This window comes from Mirounga leonina, unplaced genomic scaffold (assembly GCF_011800145.1).
Source record: "Mirounga leonina isolate KUSES-001 unplaced genomic scaffold, KU_Mleo_1.0 Mir_199, whole genome shotgun sequence".
In the NCBI taxonomy this organism is placed as follows: domain Eukaryota; kingdom Metazoa; phylum Chordata; class Mammalia; order Carnivora; family Phocidae; genus Mirounga; species Mirounga leonina.
Window position 1 is genome coordinate 14,590,558 of NW_023270498.1, and position 16,224 is coordinate 14,606,781.

The following is a 16,224-nucleotide window of genomic DNA, read 5'->3' on the forward strand; positions in this document are numbered from 1 at the left end:
ACACTAGGCCTCTAACAGTTTGTTAAAATTTTGGCTGACCTCTTCATGTCCACAACTTCTACTTGTACCCTGGTTTGTTGGCACAAATAATTTATTGTCTTGTCTCTCCTTGGAGGACATTGTCTTTCTTCCCAAATAAAATAATTCAGATTATTTTGCTTCCTTGTGACCCTTAGGTCTCTGAAAGAATCAAGGAGAGTTGTCCTTTTATAGATTATGCGGATTTTTTCTTGTCAGTATAAGAGTGACATTCATTGCAGCTGTCTGTATCCTAAATGGAAGTGGGGTCTTTAAGAATCCATATATTTTTAAGGCTCCTCAGATGCTTCTAATGAACAAAAAGACTGAGGAACCCTTTTAAGAGAAAGGATTTTTTAGGAAGTAAATCTGCTTTATAGAACTTCTGTTGGTGTGTTATTAGAATTCTAAAACCAAAGCCTAATAGAGTCTTCCATGATCTTCGAAATGGAACATTGAAAGATTTAGAATAGAGGCTAAAAGATAGTATAGGTTTCTTGCTCCCCTCAACGAGTTTTGGAATTTTTCTGATCTTGACTACAAATTCTATCTTCCACTATTCATGATCGGCCTAATTATTATAGAAGAAAAGATATTTATCTGATGGTTTTTACGTAAAGAATTGGAGGTGGTTGTGTGATTTCCAGGTATCATTTGTTGGCTGAAATTCTGGTTCACTTCAGTCTCCAGTCAGGATCCTCAGTTACTCTGGACAATGGAAGCATTTTAGCAATCAAAAAGAGAATCTATAACCATGCATACATTTCCTTGTTGGCAGAATCGCATTGCAAAGCGCAGCAGGAAGCTGGTGGACTATGACAGTGCTCGCCACCATCTGGAAGCTTTGCAGAGCTCCAAGAGGAAGGATGAAAGTCGAATCTCTAAGGTAAGAACTGATCCCACTGTTGACACCACTCTCCATATTCTATGACCTATAACAATATTGCTTTTTAAAATTAAATACAAGCATAACTCAGAGATATTGTGGGTTCAGTTTCCAACCATGGCAATAAAACAAATATTTTAATAAAGCCATTAAAATGAATTTTTAGTTTCCCAGTGTATGCAAAAGTTATGTTTACACTATACTGTAGTCTAAAGTGTGCATTAACATTATGTTTAAAAACACAACATGCATACCTTAATTAAAAACACTTTATTTCTAGAAAATGCTATTATCTGTGCTTTCAGCAAGTCATAATCACTAATCACAGATTATAACAAATATGATGATAATGAAAACGCTCAAATATTGCAAGAATTACATGAATGTGACCCAGAGACATGAAGTGAGCAAATGCTGCTGGAAAAATGTTACTTACAGGCTTACTTGATGCAGGGTTGCCCCAAACCTCAATTTGTAAAAAAATTTAGTGTCTGCAAAGCACAGTGAAGTAAAGCACAGCAAAACGAGGTATACCTGTTATTTCCTGTAAGGAGATTGGAATTAGGACAGAATTTAAACTGAAACATGGTACTTGTGGGCTGCTTTCCCTAATTTTTAATAAGGTTTTTCATGTGATTGTAGAGTTCACATGGCTGACACCGACTCACACATTTTGGTCAGAGTAAACCTTGGCCCCCAACAATACTGCAGGGTCAGTGAAAGTAATGTGTTTCTCCACTCTGTTCTGTGTTTGGGGTCCGTATTTGAAGCTAAAAGGCAGATTCAGATAGAAAACCAAATTTGAAATTCTAAGACATAACCTGTAGTTGCCAGAGAGTGCAGACACATGCTGGATTTGTAGAACATTCGTTTTCTTTTAGAAAACCCATTTTACTATGTTTGCCAGGCACTTACAGATGCCAACTGACACCTGCCAACTATTCCCTTTGCTTCCAGTCTTGCCTCCTCCTATCTGCCTACACACAGCTGTCTGAATAGTCTCTCTACATCACATATCTAGATAGTTTCTCCACTGCTTGTCTTTTAATGGCTTGCATCGCCTATAGAAAACAAATCTCAATTTCTCGGTGTGCACATGAGACCTGCACAACTTGGTTATGACTCACCTATTCATCCTAATCACCTTTTGAATCTTCTTTCTCCTCTGCTCCTTTTTTCATATACATATCCTAAACTAGAGATCCCATGGCCCACACAGCAGTTCCCAAGCAGCCACGGTAAGAGCTGCCCGTCATGTAAGACACCATAGTTTCCAGGCACCACGCTCAGCTGTGCCATCATTTCTTAATACTTACGATATGTGTGCAAGTAGGCATTAGTGTCGCGTTTTTATCAGTGAGGTATCGGAGATGAAGAAAGTTAAAATCGTCTCACAAGTTGACACAATCAGTAAGCTAGAATTCTAACCCACATCTTTATGTGTTGTAGTACCTCTCCACCTGCTTCTTCAGTGAACCTTTGCTGATTCTTCAAGATTCCTTTAGAATGTCACTTTCCCTGTGGAACCTTCTCTGTTTCTCTACCATTTTCCCCAATAGCATGCTCCACAACAGTTTGTAAGCGCTAGTTTGTAATGTAATTATTTAGACTTCTGACTAGACATGGGGAATTTCTTTGGGAAGCATCCATGTCCAGTATGCAGAGCAGAGCAGTGTATGAGACAGGCAGTTAACACGTTTTTGTGGCTAGAATCTACCAGACTACAGAAGCAACCATTGTAATCAAGCCAGTTTTCGTGTCTTAAAAAAGACTTAATATTTCACTCTTATTGAAAAAATTATGTGGATTTTATTTGTTTTTTGGTTTGTTTTTGAGAGAGAGTGTGCATTTGCATATGAGCTGGGGAGGGGTGGAGGGAGAGAGAGACTCTTAAGGGGCTCAAACTTTACTACCCTGAGATCATGACTTAAGCTGAAATCAAGAGTTGGATGCTTGACCAACTGAGACGTCCAGGCACCCCCACCAAAAATTATGTGGATTTTTAACCAGACAAATTTCTGTTCTTCTCAAAATGTTTCTTGGATGCCATAAAGCTATTCCCATTTTATGTTAAATGCTGTTGTTGTATATAGAAATGGCTTGTGTTTCGATGATATTTTTTAGTGTAAACACTTGTTATGTGTCATTTCTAGGCAGAAGAGGAATTTCAGAAAGCACAGAAAGTGTTTGAAGAGTTTAACGTTGACTTACAAGAAGAGTTACCATCGTTATGGTCAAGGTAAAGTTGTTTCTGTACAGGGTGTACACGTCCCTTTTGGAAGATCAAGAACAGGGGTATCTCTTCTCTTGTCTTTATTGCCATTAATGCTAAAGCACCATCCGAGAAGTGTTCCATTTCTGTGCTTTTCAGCATGGTGGCTATTTACCACATGTGGTGGGCTGTTGAACACTTGAGCTATGGCTAGTATGGTGGAGGAACTGATTTTTAGATTTAATTTCTTTTGTTTTGATTCATTTGAATTTAAATAACAACATGGGGCTAGCAGCTATTATATTGACGGCAGAGTTTTAGACCTTAATCTATTTGTCAAGTGGAGCCCCAGATCTCAATCAGAGGCATGGGGAGAAGTGCCCTTAACTTTGAAATTTACAAGGATACCTTTTAGCTCTTGGCAGGACTCCATTTATTCTGAGAGGTTATGTAGTCTTCCAGCTTTGATGCCAAACCTCTGCTTTCAGCTCTGACCTTTTAACCTGAACTTCATTCCCATTTGAAGTGCTAAATATTCTTCTTATTATGGGTACTCTGTGTTTCCTGTGGCATTAGGTGCATTGTGCATCCTTTGTTTTATTTTTCTCACTCAATGGTAGAACCAAGAAGTTGTTGGATGAAGTGGGTCCTTATGTCTCTCAATTTCCATCAGCATCTCATGCTCCCACACCAAATAAACAGAATTGTGTTCACTGTGCTACCCTGCTTTAAGTTAAGGCAAACCCTCTAACCCAGCTTCCAACCAGATTGGCATCCCCTAAAACCTTCCTCCATGGAAATTCTGGATTTTCTACTTATCCTCTAAAATTGTGAGCATTTTGAGCATCTAGAGTGGAGTTTGTCCAAAAAATTGAGTTTGCCTCAATTTTTTGCCTAGAGTAGGCACTCCATGTTTATTTTTGAACTACTGAAATACCTAGAGGAAATTTTGGCTAGTTCACGATTAAATCAGCCTGTAGGGCATGTCCACTTCAATATCCAGCCATAACTCAAAGTTTAACGTGGGTGAAATTAACTCATCGCTCATCTGAATTTACTCATTCTTTCAACATCTGCATTTCTCTTTGTGGTACTGTTGTTCTTGGGCTCCCAGGCTGTAAATTGTGGAGTCAGTAACTATAGAAAACCAGAGGACCATCAAAGGAATCAATCCATCCTTTTTCTCTGTGGTCTTCTGGATTGGTCTCTCTCTCCTTATTCTCACTGCCCCCACATTTACCCCCATTATCCCCCTGTGAGTTATGGTGATGGTCTTGCTCTCACATTTGTGTCTTTGACCTCATCCTATATACCTCTTTATTCAGAAGCTCTACCTTGACAAATCTCTGTGGTCTGCAGAGGAACCTACTGTGTGTGCCCAAAGAAGAGGATTTTGAGCAGCCTGAATATATAAAACTTCTAGGGATATAGATGAGACAAATCTATTCATAATTTTAATTGAGTTATTCATGCCTATTCAAAATCATGAGTTATATGAAATTATGTTTTTTAAGAAAAATATTATATACTCATATTTCAAGAAATACTTGTATCCAAAATCTTTATATCCATCTTTGTCCTCCATGTCTTCATCCTCATTAAGGATACTCATCAAGTCAGCTGGTAGTTCTCCAGAGCTTCTCTTCTTCCTCAACAGATATCCCATCCCAAACACAAATTGTCATTTGCATACAATTTGGACAGTTATCCTGTTCATTTCCCCTCTAAAGGAATTTTTGTGGTCTCAAATATAATTACTTACTCAATTGCTTTTTAAACTGATCTTTGCAAGAGCTAGGTACTACAATGCTCAACACTTCCAATTATGAGATAATACTCCTGGAAAAATTGCCAAAACTGCCCAAAGACAGTTATTACTTGCCTTAATATGTATTGGGTATGTAACAGTTTTTTTTTTTAAAGGTTTTATTTATTTGACAGAGAGAAAGACAGCCAGAGAGGGAACACAAGCAGGGGGAGTGGGAGAGGGAGAAGCGGGCTTCCTGTGGAGCAGGGAGTCTGATCCGGGGCTCGATCCCAGGGCCCTGGGATCATGACCTGAGCCGAAGGCAGACGCTTAACGACTGAGCCACCCAGGCACCCCTGTAACAGATTTCTTTTTCCTCATGTTCTCTGTATGCATTCAAAACCAGCACTGACTGATGTTGTTCAGACTTACGTGTCTTTCCCAAATAGTATTTGGTCATTCAGTATAAGTAACTGTCAGAGTATCTTGTAATATGAAGACTTTATAGGAACTAAAACACAATGGGAATATTTGAAGGACAAAGTTTGGAGGGAAAACTTTCCCCTTATCTGGCCAAATGCAATCTCAGTGCTTCAGTGCCTTTTAATCCACTGTGACTTATTCCCACACTCAAGGCTTACCCCTTTGTATGTCAGTCAGGTCATACAGATGAAAACCTAGTTTAGGCCTTTGAAAAAAAATTCATTTTATTTAAATTGAATTAATTAACATGTAGTATATTAGTTTCAGAGGTAGAGTTCAGTGATTCATTAGTTGCATATAACACCCAGTGCTCATTACATCACGTGCCCTCCTTCGTGCCCATCACCCAGTTACCCCATTAACCCACCTCCCTCCCTTCCAGCAACCCTCAGTTTGTTTCCTAGAGTTAAGAGTCTCTTATGGTTTGTTTCCCTCTCTGATTTGTCTTATTTTATTTTTCCCTCCCTTCCCCTATGATCCTGTTTTGCTTCTTAAATTCTGCGTATGAGTGAAACCTTTTTCTGACTTCACTTAGCATAATACCCTCTAGCTCTGTCCACATCATTGCAAATGGTGAAATTTCAATTTTTTGATGGCTTTGTAATATTCCATTTTGTGTATGTATATATTATATATATATGTGTATATATATACATATATATATACACACACACACACACCACATCTTGTTTATCCGTCATCTGTTGATGGACATCTGGGCTCTTTCCATAGTTTGACTATTGTGGACATTGCTGCTAGAAACATTGGGGTGCAGGTGCCCCTTTGGATCACTATATTTGTATCTTTTGGATAAATACTTAGTAGTGCAATTGCTGGGTCATAGGGTAGCCCTATTTTCAACTTTTTGAGGAACCTCCATACTGTTTTCCAGAGTGGCTGCACCAGCTTGCATTCCCACCAACAGTGTAGGAGGGTTCCCCTTTCTCCACATCCTCGCCAACATTTGTTGTTTCCTGACTTGTTAATTTTAGTTAGGCCTCTCTCTCTCTCTCTCTCTATATATATATATATTGTGTTTTTTGATTAGACCTACATTATTTAACTGCAATAATTGTGTGTATTGTGTGTTTGTATGAGAGAAAAAGAGATAATTCGTTTATTATTGAATACTCTTTATTTTCCAGGTAGCATCTTATGCACTTTACATGTGTAATCTCTAATTATCACAATTACATATACCCCCCTCTTACAAATGAGGAAGCCAGGGATGATACTGGTTAAACACTTTGCTTAATATTGTAAGGTTTATAAATCCCAAAGCTAGCACTTTAACACACTTCTGTGGTACGTCCTGTAAGTCCTGATGTCTGATGCAGGACTTCTCCTTACATACACTGAGACTCTAGGCAGACTTCCATAAATAAAGTTTATTTCAGAAAATGGTTTTATCAATCCATGTTTTCTTCCCAGCCATATCACTCCACCTTGAGACTGAAGTTAGTACTTTGTGTCTTCCGTGCCCCCTCCTGTCATGAGAGGAGTACTGACAGCAACCAGTATTTAAGGAAAGTGCCAGAAGGGGGGCCTGCAGCAGAGCCTGAGAGGAAACAATCACAGATGTAGAAGAAGACCCAGAAGAGTAGGATCTTAAGAAGCCAAGAATGGAGAGAAATTTAAAAAAGGGAAGGAGTGCCAGGAGAATCATTTCCAAGACAGAGGTCAAGCAGAGGAGGCGAAGGGTGTGATTGCCTCTGGGGAGCTTCCAGATAGGTCCCAGCTGAGGGCGGGGTCAGCCGCCTGACTGCCGGCGCTGGAGACGCCATGGTTGATGAAGTAGGATCTTGACTATGATGGGCCTCAGCAATCGTGGCAGCAGATACAAGGGGCTGAGAGGGCAAGGGAAGCCTTTTCAAATAGCCATTATCATTTTGAGAAGCTGACAGTGGCAGGGGCACAGCTGGGATGATATAACACTGAGGATTTCTGGAGCAAGTAGAGGGTAAGGGGATAAAGACAAGGTGTTGGTGGAGCTGGCCACCCAGTGGGTACCCAGTGTTGAGAGGCCTATGCTTGATAAAGCAAGCTGCTGAGCCTGAGGGGACAGTAGCCTGGAAGAAAAGGGCCAGTGATCTCAGATTAAAAAAATCAACGGGTGGAACGGAAGTGAATGAATGAAGGATCTTTGGTCCAGGAAGTGAGGTTACGGAGTAGGCCACTGAATGGTCTCATCTCGGTTGTGAGTGATGGCAAGATCCAGGATGTGCAGCAGAATGTGTGTGAATAAACATGCTGGGGTCACGGGGTCAGTGAGTTAGGAGTTTGTGTTTTGGTTGGACAGTCATATGGTTGTGGGGATCTGCTGTGTTCGTGTTAGGACTTGGTGAAGGGGAGAGAGGGAAATCATGAGACATGTACTGTGTGCACAGTGAGGTTGGGAGATGAACTGTATGGGGGCTGAATACATGTGGCTTAAATCTCAGAGGAGGGTATGTCAGTATGCTCAGAGGATCAGGATCAGGGGCGAGATAGAAGAAAATTCTTCCTTCCCCCACTCCACCCCCCTGGTAAGTGAGGGATGGCAGAGGATGCTTCCTCCATTGCAGGGGGCTCAGGGGGAAACAGTGACCCCCACCCTGGCCCCCACAGGCTTCCCTTAGGGCACTGCCGAGGGGAGAGTGCCCTGGCCTGCACGCCTTGGTGGTGATAGCTCAGTTATTAGTCCTTCCCACTGTTTCCAAGGACAAAGAACCATCTTAAAGAAATTAAGTTGGTCTTCACAGGTAACCAGAAGGGGCCTGAGGATGCCTCAGAGGAGTCCTTCAGGGAAATGGTAATGTCTCAGAGCCCCTTGTTTATGAAGAGCTTGTGAAATGAAACCTCCTGAACAGATAATATCTGTACTTACAGCCTGGTACTCTTTGTGGATGTATGTCTCACTGCTGGTGACGTCAGTTTTCTATAAGCCAAGGTAGCCATATACAGTCAGAATATGCCTTTACAGTGGAATGAGTGCACACTCGTTTGTGCATTCATTCATTCATTGAGTATTTACTGCATGCCTGCTCTGACCAGGTGCTGTATTAGGTGCTAGGCCTATGGTAGTGAATGAGTCAGAAGCACTCCCTACTTCGAAAGAGTCTCTGATTACATAAATTGAAGAAAACCATTATCTGATGAATTGCATCAAAAATGTCCAACACTTTTTCTCTAAATACATCCTAGTTGACTTAACTTCTAAAATAAACCATAAAAATATTACTTGATATTTGTTTAGTCATTCTAAACAAGGTATTTCTGGCACCACACCAATTTTTTTCTCTAAAGAATTTTTTTTTTTTTCGAGAGAATGGGAGTAGGGCGGCAGGGAGGGACAGAGGGAGAGAGAGAATCTCAAGCAGACTCCCCACTGAGCGCAGAGCCTGATGCAGGGCTCGATCTCACTACCCTGAGATCACAACATGAGCTGAAATCAAGAGTTGGATGCTTAACCCACTGAGCCACCCAGATGCCCCAATAGTAATTGATATAAACAAGATTGCTATATATCAGAAAACAAAATTTAAAGATAGAAGATTGGGAATTCTTGTTTTTGCTAAACGTGTCAAAGAATCAATAGGTTTTTTAGCAATTCCCTTACAAATAAACAATAAAAAAGCAAGCACTAAGAAATAAACACAAAATATGAATAGGTGACTCAAAGAAGAAATACAAATGGCTTAATAAATAAATCAAAAAAGATCACTACATCAAAAACTAATGATGTATAGTGACTAACATAACATAATAAAATAAAACTGAAAAAAAGTATCAACTTTAATTAAAGGAATAAAAATGTAAAAGTCAGCAAGTTGTTAACTCTTGCCTATCAAATTTACAATGGTTTTGTGTAACTTCATACTGAAAGCTGAGGGAGTCTAAGGACCCAGCCCAGGTGGGAACAGCTTGGCACTGCTCATCAAAGCTTCTATGGTCTGTGCCTCTCACACAGCATTTACATTCAAGAAACTTATTCTAAGGAAAGAGTAGAGCTGTGCACCAAGTCTTAATTCATAGATCTTCATTAGGGTTTTGTTTACCATAGTAAAAAATCAGTGAAAATAAAAACAATACTCACCAATGAAGTTCAACTACACCCTACACCCCCCCATCTACATCCTCCATCAATCTATACCCCCATCCATCTATACCACCCGTCTGTCTATACCCCCGTCCATCTGCACCCCCATCCATCCATACCCCCATCCCTCTACACCCCCATTCCTCTACACCTCCATCCATCCAGACCCTCCCATCCATCTACATTCCCCTTGTCCCATCTACACCCCTCCATCCACCTATACGCCATCCATCTACACCCCCCTCCATCTACACCCCTCCATCCACCTACATTCCCCTCTGTCCATCTACACCCACCCCCCATCTAAGCCCCTCCATCCACGCATCTTCTCCTGCCTTCTATTTAAATCTGACCCTTCCTCAGGGCAGCCTAAGTTTTTCCTCTCAAGCAGATGTTCCCAGCTGGCACAGGTAGTAAGTGGAGACCCTTTGGACCCAAAAGGACTCCACTTACTACTCCACTTACTCCCCTCTCTTCTCAGTGCCTTTAGCTGTTTTTGTCTGAATCTACTCATTTTTGATACTTCATTGTGGGTGCCATTTTGTGGTAACTTCAACATTCACATGCTGTCTTGAAGTCTGCTTCTTTGACTCACCAGAATGACAAAGCGTGTGTTCAGGAATCTGAGCTCAGGTGCTCCTCTACCTGAACTGTCGTTCCTGGAGCCCCCGGAGCCCACCACTAGGCATGAACCCAGAGTGGATAGGCCCTTTGTTGAGTAATTGAATGAGGGGAAGGTATGAGGAATGAGTGGTTGATGGGGGTCCCAGAGAAGGGGTCCTGGGTTGGCACTTGAAGTGCCCCAGGAAGACTTGCCTGCAAACAGGACATTGAGCTGGTCCCTCTGCGGTGTTGTCCGAGCATCTGCAGTCTCATCTCCCACCCAGCTGCTGCTTTAGTCAGCTTCCTCCCATGCAGGTACTCTCTGTCCCCCTGTCTCAGACAAGGCTAGGGGTTGCAAGCAACCATGGCCTGCAAATGGTCTGGAAGATCCTCGGCCCCAGAGCACAGGTCTGCCTGCCTCACTAGGCTCTCCTCTCCCAGGCTTCTGGTCTGACCCTCTCTGAACACCCTGTGCCAGGATTTTCTTTATTAATATATGTATGTGTATCTATCGGTGTATCTATAGATACATACACATAGACACACACATACACACAATGGGATATTATTCAGTCATAGGAAAGAAGGAGATTCTGCCATTTGGGATAACATGGGTGGACCTTTAGGGTATCATGCTGAGTGAGACAAACCAGACAGAAAAGGACATATGTCCCACTTAATCGTAATGTTCAATACCTATGACCATGTGTCCCTGAATTGGTTCATTTGATTCCAAATCCCAAGTAAGGACTTAGGTGCCAGAAACATTAGTCCCTGAATTCATCTCTTTTTCATTTTGATGTGAAATAACATACATAATGACCTATATGTTTGTGTGTGTATATATGTATCCCATCTTCAAGCATTCACCAGTTGATGGACACCTGGATTGCTCTCATATCTTGGCTACTGTGAAGAATGCTGCCATGAACAAGGCAGTGCCTGCATCTCTTTGAGATTCTGTTTTCATTTCCTTCAGAAATCTATCCAGCAGTGGGATTGCTGGATCCAGTGGTAGTTCTGTTTTTAACTTTTTGAGGAATTTTCCATAGTGGCTATACCCACTTATCTTCCCACCAACAGTGCGTGAGGGGTCCCTTTTCTCTACATCCTCGCCAGTACTTGTTAGCTCTTGTCTTTTTGATGATAGCCATTTTAACAGGTGTGAGGAGATACTGCGTGATATCACTTATATGTGGAATCTGAAGGAAAAAGAGGCAAACTCATAGAAATTGGAAGTAGAAAAGTGGGTATCAGGGACTAGGAGGTGGGGAAAATAGGGAGAGGTTGGTGAAAGGATACCCACAGCTATGAGATGCATAAGGTCTGAGCATCTAATGTAAAACATGGTGACTATAGTTGATAACACTATATTATATAATTGAAATTTGCTAAGAGAGTAGAAATGTTCACACAAAAGATAAATGTATGAGGTGATAGCTGTGTCACCTTATAGGGAGAATCCCTCATGATTGTATATCAAGTCACCACAATGCACAATTTTAATATCTTACATTTTGTCAGTAAAACCTCAATAAAACTGAAAAAAATGAAGGAAACCCAAATAAACCAGTCTTATAAAAAGTCAAAAAAATTAAGTGGAACGTGGTAGGAATTTAAGGTACAGTAATTTAAGCCACAGAAAAAATAAGTCTTACTGGTGGGATACATATAGTACTTACCTATTATTTCATCTCTGAATCTCGATTTTTATTATTAAAATTCTGAATCACCTGATTTCATCAGAAAGCACAGAAATAATGATATTCATACTTAAGCAGAATTTCTTGGCTAACAGTGCATGTTTTTCTATTGGTTTTCCTCCTTTTGGGCCCAAAGGGTCTCCACTTACTAATTGCAAGACCTTGGACAGTTAATCTCTCTGTGCCTCAGTTGACCAGAATATAAACTGAGGCTCACTACCCCGGGGGTAGTTACAAGAATTTAGTGAGGGAATATGTAAAGTGTTTAGATGACTGCTCTTTCTATCGGCTTTAATGATGATGGAACATTCATCCACCTCTGCTTATTGGAATCCTGCTCATCACAATGCACAGGGAAATGGGAAGCCCCCTTTTCTCTATCCTTTTATGTCATTGTTTAAAGATTTTATTCATTTATTTGAGAGAGAGAGAGAGAGCGAACAAACACGAACCAGGGGAGGGACAGAAGGAGGGATAGGGAGAGAGTCTCAAGCTGACTCCATATTGAGCACAGAGCCCCATGCAGGGCTTGATCCCACGACCCTGAGATCATAACTTGAGCCAAAATCAAGGATCGGACACTTAACTGTCATTACCATTGTCATCCAGGCACCCCTCATGTCATTGTTTAAATAAGAGGGGTCCTACTGTGTACAGGCACATTCTTACTCCCCCCAAATAAATATTATTACAACCCCCTCGCCCCGCGAGCATATGTTTATTCCATATATGCGGCCTATCTAATGTTTCTGGCACCTAAGTCCTTACTTGGGATTTGGAATCAAATGAACCAATCAGGGTTCTGGTGAGAATGTTATTGAAACAAGAACATGAATTAAATCAAAGTAGTAATTACTAGATGGATTCAGAAGGGTTGAATTAATAGAGTCCAAAGGGCCCTCATTTAGAGAAAAGGGAGCCCATACAGGAGGTACCAGGCTGAATCCACAGCTGTACCAACCCGCTTTTAGGAAGCTGCTGTGTATGCTTACTATTAGGGACCTAAAACTTTCCTATCCCAGAACACACTTACCCCATGGTTTTGCTTTACAAACACGTTCATGATATTATGAATGGACAGCTTGTGTTTCTATTTGCTCCGTGAAAGCACTCTTACTTTAGCTGAGGAATTGTAATGAACTGGCAGTTTTCTGTTTCCCCCTATCAAACATTTTTCAGAATCCAAAACGAGACCACGCATAGGGTATAAAAATTAATGGTAAACTTCTCTATTTCCAGCCCTTTACAAGACACACCTCTAAAATACAAACAAACTCTTAGGGCCACGTTTCTGAAAGCGTTCTCTCTGCACCAGCCTCAGTGTCACCTAGAGCTTGTGAGAAATGCAAATCCTCCATTCCCACCTGACACCTGCTGAATCAGAAACACACCTCCAGCTCCGCACCACTGTCTCTGGGCGTCAGCTGCGTTAGGAGAGGTTCTACTCCATGCCAGAAGATTTGGTCCAATGTTAACTCAACATTACAAAGAGAAAACCTGTCCCTAATGCATTTTATTGCCATTAAAAATGCAGTTTTGCTGACTGATCTTTCCCTACTCTTCTTTCCCCTTTGTGTCTCCACATGGTAGACGAGTCGGGTTTTACGTCAACACTTTCAAAAATGTTTCCAGCCTCGAGGCCAAGTTTCATAAGGAAATCGCAGTGGTGAGTGATGATGATTATTTTTACTTGCGGAGTATAAAATAAATGACTTTTTTTTCTGACCACGAATGAAATGGCATGCATCGTCACCTGTGTGTTTGTTTTCATGGTGCGTTATTACGCCCAGTGGTGTTTCTCCAGTGTTGTGTAGTGACCACATAGTTCTCTCTATTTTGTCCAGATTTTCTTTGGTTGTACCAACCTGCTCTCAGGAATCATGGGCTGTTTCCATTTCTCTTCTGAGATGCTTTTTCTCTGTGTCCCAGTCTCACAATCTTGTTTTGCTTTGTTTTTAGTCAGGCTTGAAAGTTGGCATTCAAGTGGTACTTTTTAGGCTGAGGAGAAATGAGTGTCTGAACACTCAAACAATCAGCAGTTAATGTCTGAGTTCAGCAGGGTTGGTCATATGACTTTATCTCTAGTAGACTCAATGGGAGCAATAAGTTTTTGTTTTCTGTTCTATCCTCTGATTAATGAATATATTTTGGTTTTTTAAAGGTTTATTTGTGTTTGTGGCATTTCATTTTTGACATGAGTTTTAAATTTCCCATTCGCAGAATTTAAGTTATCCTGAGACCGTCCACACTCCTGTAAGATTCTCAGTAGACAGTTCCTTTCTTGGAGCATTAGCCTGAATTGGCACCAGAATGACTTACAGCTAATAGACAAATGGTCTCTGTCCCTCTAGCTTTGCCACAAATTGTATGAAGTGATGACGAAGCTGGGTGACCAGCATGCTGACAAGGCCTTCACCATTCAAGGAGCTCCCAGGTAGGCTGTCTTCATCGGAACCAAGTCATGTCTGTTCACCTTAAACACAATGCTTGTTGCAACTTCTACAGTCTGCACCAGCCTATGCTATTTTACTCATTCTAGAAAAATCTAAAACTAAGGAGCCTTTCCACATAGAGGCTGACAGCAGCCTCATTCTGTGCTTGTATGTTGACCTTTAGCCTTCAGATTTACTCAGTGTGGGCGTCTGTCATGGTCACAATAGAATTGGCTATCTGCCTTTCTCCATTTTCCATGGGACCTGTCAGTAGTGGTGTAAACTTCTAACATATAATTTCTAGTTGTGCACCTGTTATTTTCTTTGGAGAAGAAAGGAATTTCCCAAACTCACAACACTGAGTCCTTATACTTATCGTTGGTGCTGGCATGTTTAATGGTCCATTTTGGGAAAGGAAAGAGGGCATGGGTGAGACCTATCCATCATCCTACATCTTAACTTGACCTCACAAACACTGCACTGTTTTTTTTTCTTTTTTTTATTATGTTATGTTCATCACCATACATTACATCATTAGTTTTTTTATGTTATGTTAAAAACCACACATTACATCATTAGTTTTTGATGTAGTGTTCCATGATTCATTGTTTCCGTATAACACCCAGTGCTCCATTCAGTATGTACCATTTTAATACCCATCACCAGGCTAACCCATTCTTCCACCCTCTCCCCTCTAGAAACCTCAGTTTGTTTCTCAGAGTCCATAGTCTCTCATGGTTTGTCTCCTCCTCTGATTCCCCCCCTTTATTCTTCCTTCTGCTATCTTCTGCTTTTTTTTTTTTTAACATATAATGTATTATTTGTTTCAGAGGTACAGGTCTGTGATTCAACAGTCTTACACAATTCACAGCACTCACCATAGCCCATACCCTCCCCAGTGTCTATCAACCAGTCACCCCATCCCTCCCACCCCCCATCACTCCAGCAACCCTCAGTTTGTTTCCTGAGATTAAGAATTCCTCATATCAGTAAGGTCATATGATACATGTCTTTCTCTGATTGACTTATCTTGCTCAGCATAATACCCTCTAGTTCCATCCACATCGTTGCAAATGGCAAGATTTCATTCCTTTTGATGGCTGCATAATATTCCGTGGTATATATATACGACTTCTTCTTTATCCATTCATCTGTTCATGGACATCTTGGCTCTTTCCATAGTTTGGCTATTGTGGACATTGCTACCATAAACATTGTTGCACGTACCCCTTCAGATCCCCACATTTGTATCTTTGGGGTGAATACCCAGTAGTGCAATTGCTGGGTCATATGGTAGTTCTATTTTAAACTTTTTGAGGAACCTCCACACTGTTTTCCAGAGTGGCTGCACCAGCAGGCATTCCCACCAACAGTGTAGGAGGGTCCCCTTTCTCCACATCCCCACCAACATCTGTCATTTCCTGACTTGTTAATTTTAGTCATTCTGACTGGTGTGAGGTGGTATCTCATTGAGGTTTTGATTTGGATTTCCCTGATGCCGAGCGATATTGAACACTTTTTCATGTGTCTGTTGGCCATTTGGATGTCTTCTTTGGAAAAAAGTCTGTTCATGTGTTCTGCCCATTTCTTGATTGGATCATTTGTTCTTTGGGTGTTGAGTTTGATAAGTTCTTTATATATTTTGGATACTAGTCCTTTATCTGATATGTCATTGGCAAATATCTTCTCTCATTCTGTCGGTTGTCTTTTGGTTTTGTGAACTGTTTCTTTTGCTGTGCAAAAGCTTTTTATCTTGATGAAGTCCCAATAGTTCATTTTTGCCCTTGCTTCCCTTGCCTTTGGCAGTGTTTTTAGGAAGAAGTTGCTTTGGCTGAGGTCAAAGAGGTTGCTGCCTGTGTTCTCCTTTAGGATTTTGATGGACTCCTGTCTCATATTTAGGTCCTTCAACCACTGTGAGTCTGTTTTTGTGTGTGGTGTAAGGAAATGGTCCAGTTTCATTCTTCTGCATGTGGCTGTCCAATTTTCCCAACACCATTTGTTGAGGAGACTGTCCTTTTTCCATTGGACATTCTTTCCTGCTTTGTAGAAGATGAGTTGATCA

General features: G+C 41.0%; 1 protein-coding gene across 2 annotated transcripts in view; it reads left to right on the forward strand.

Annotated features, from left to right (window-relative positions):
• Positions 1-16,224, forward strand: part of AMPH (amphiphysin) — a 278,616-nt gene that overhangs the window by 173,306 nt on the left and 89,086 nt on the right. For both annotated transcript variants that reach the window (XM_035026533.1, XM_035026534.1), the window contains exons 6-9: positions 797-904; positions 3,058-3,143; positions 13,321-13,396; positions 14,082-14,164. In XM_035026533.1, coding sequence (XP_034882424.1) covers positions 797-904; positions 3,058-3,143; positions 13,321-13,396; positions 14,082-14,164 — 353 coding nt within the window. The remainder of the gene's footprint in view (positions 1-796; positions 905-3,057; positions 3,144-13,320; positions 13,397-14,081; positions 14,165-16,224) is intronic.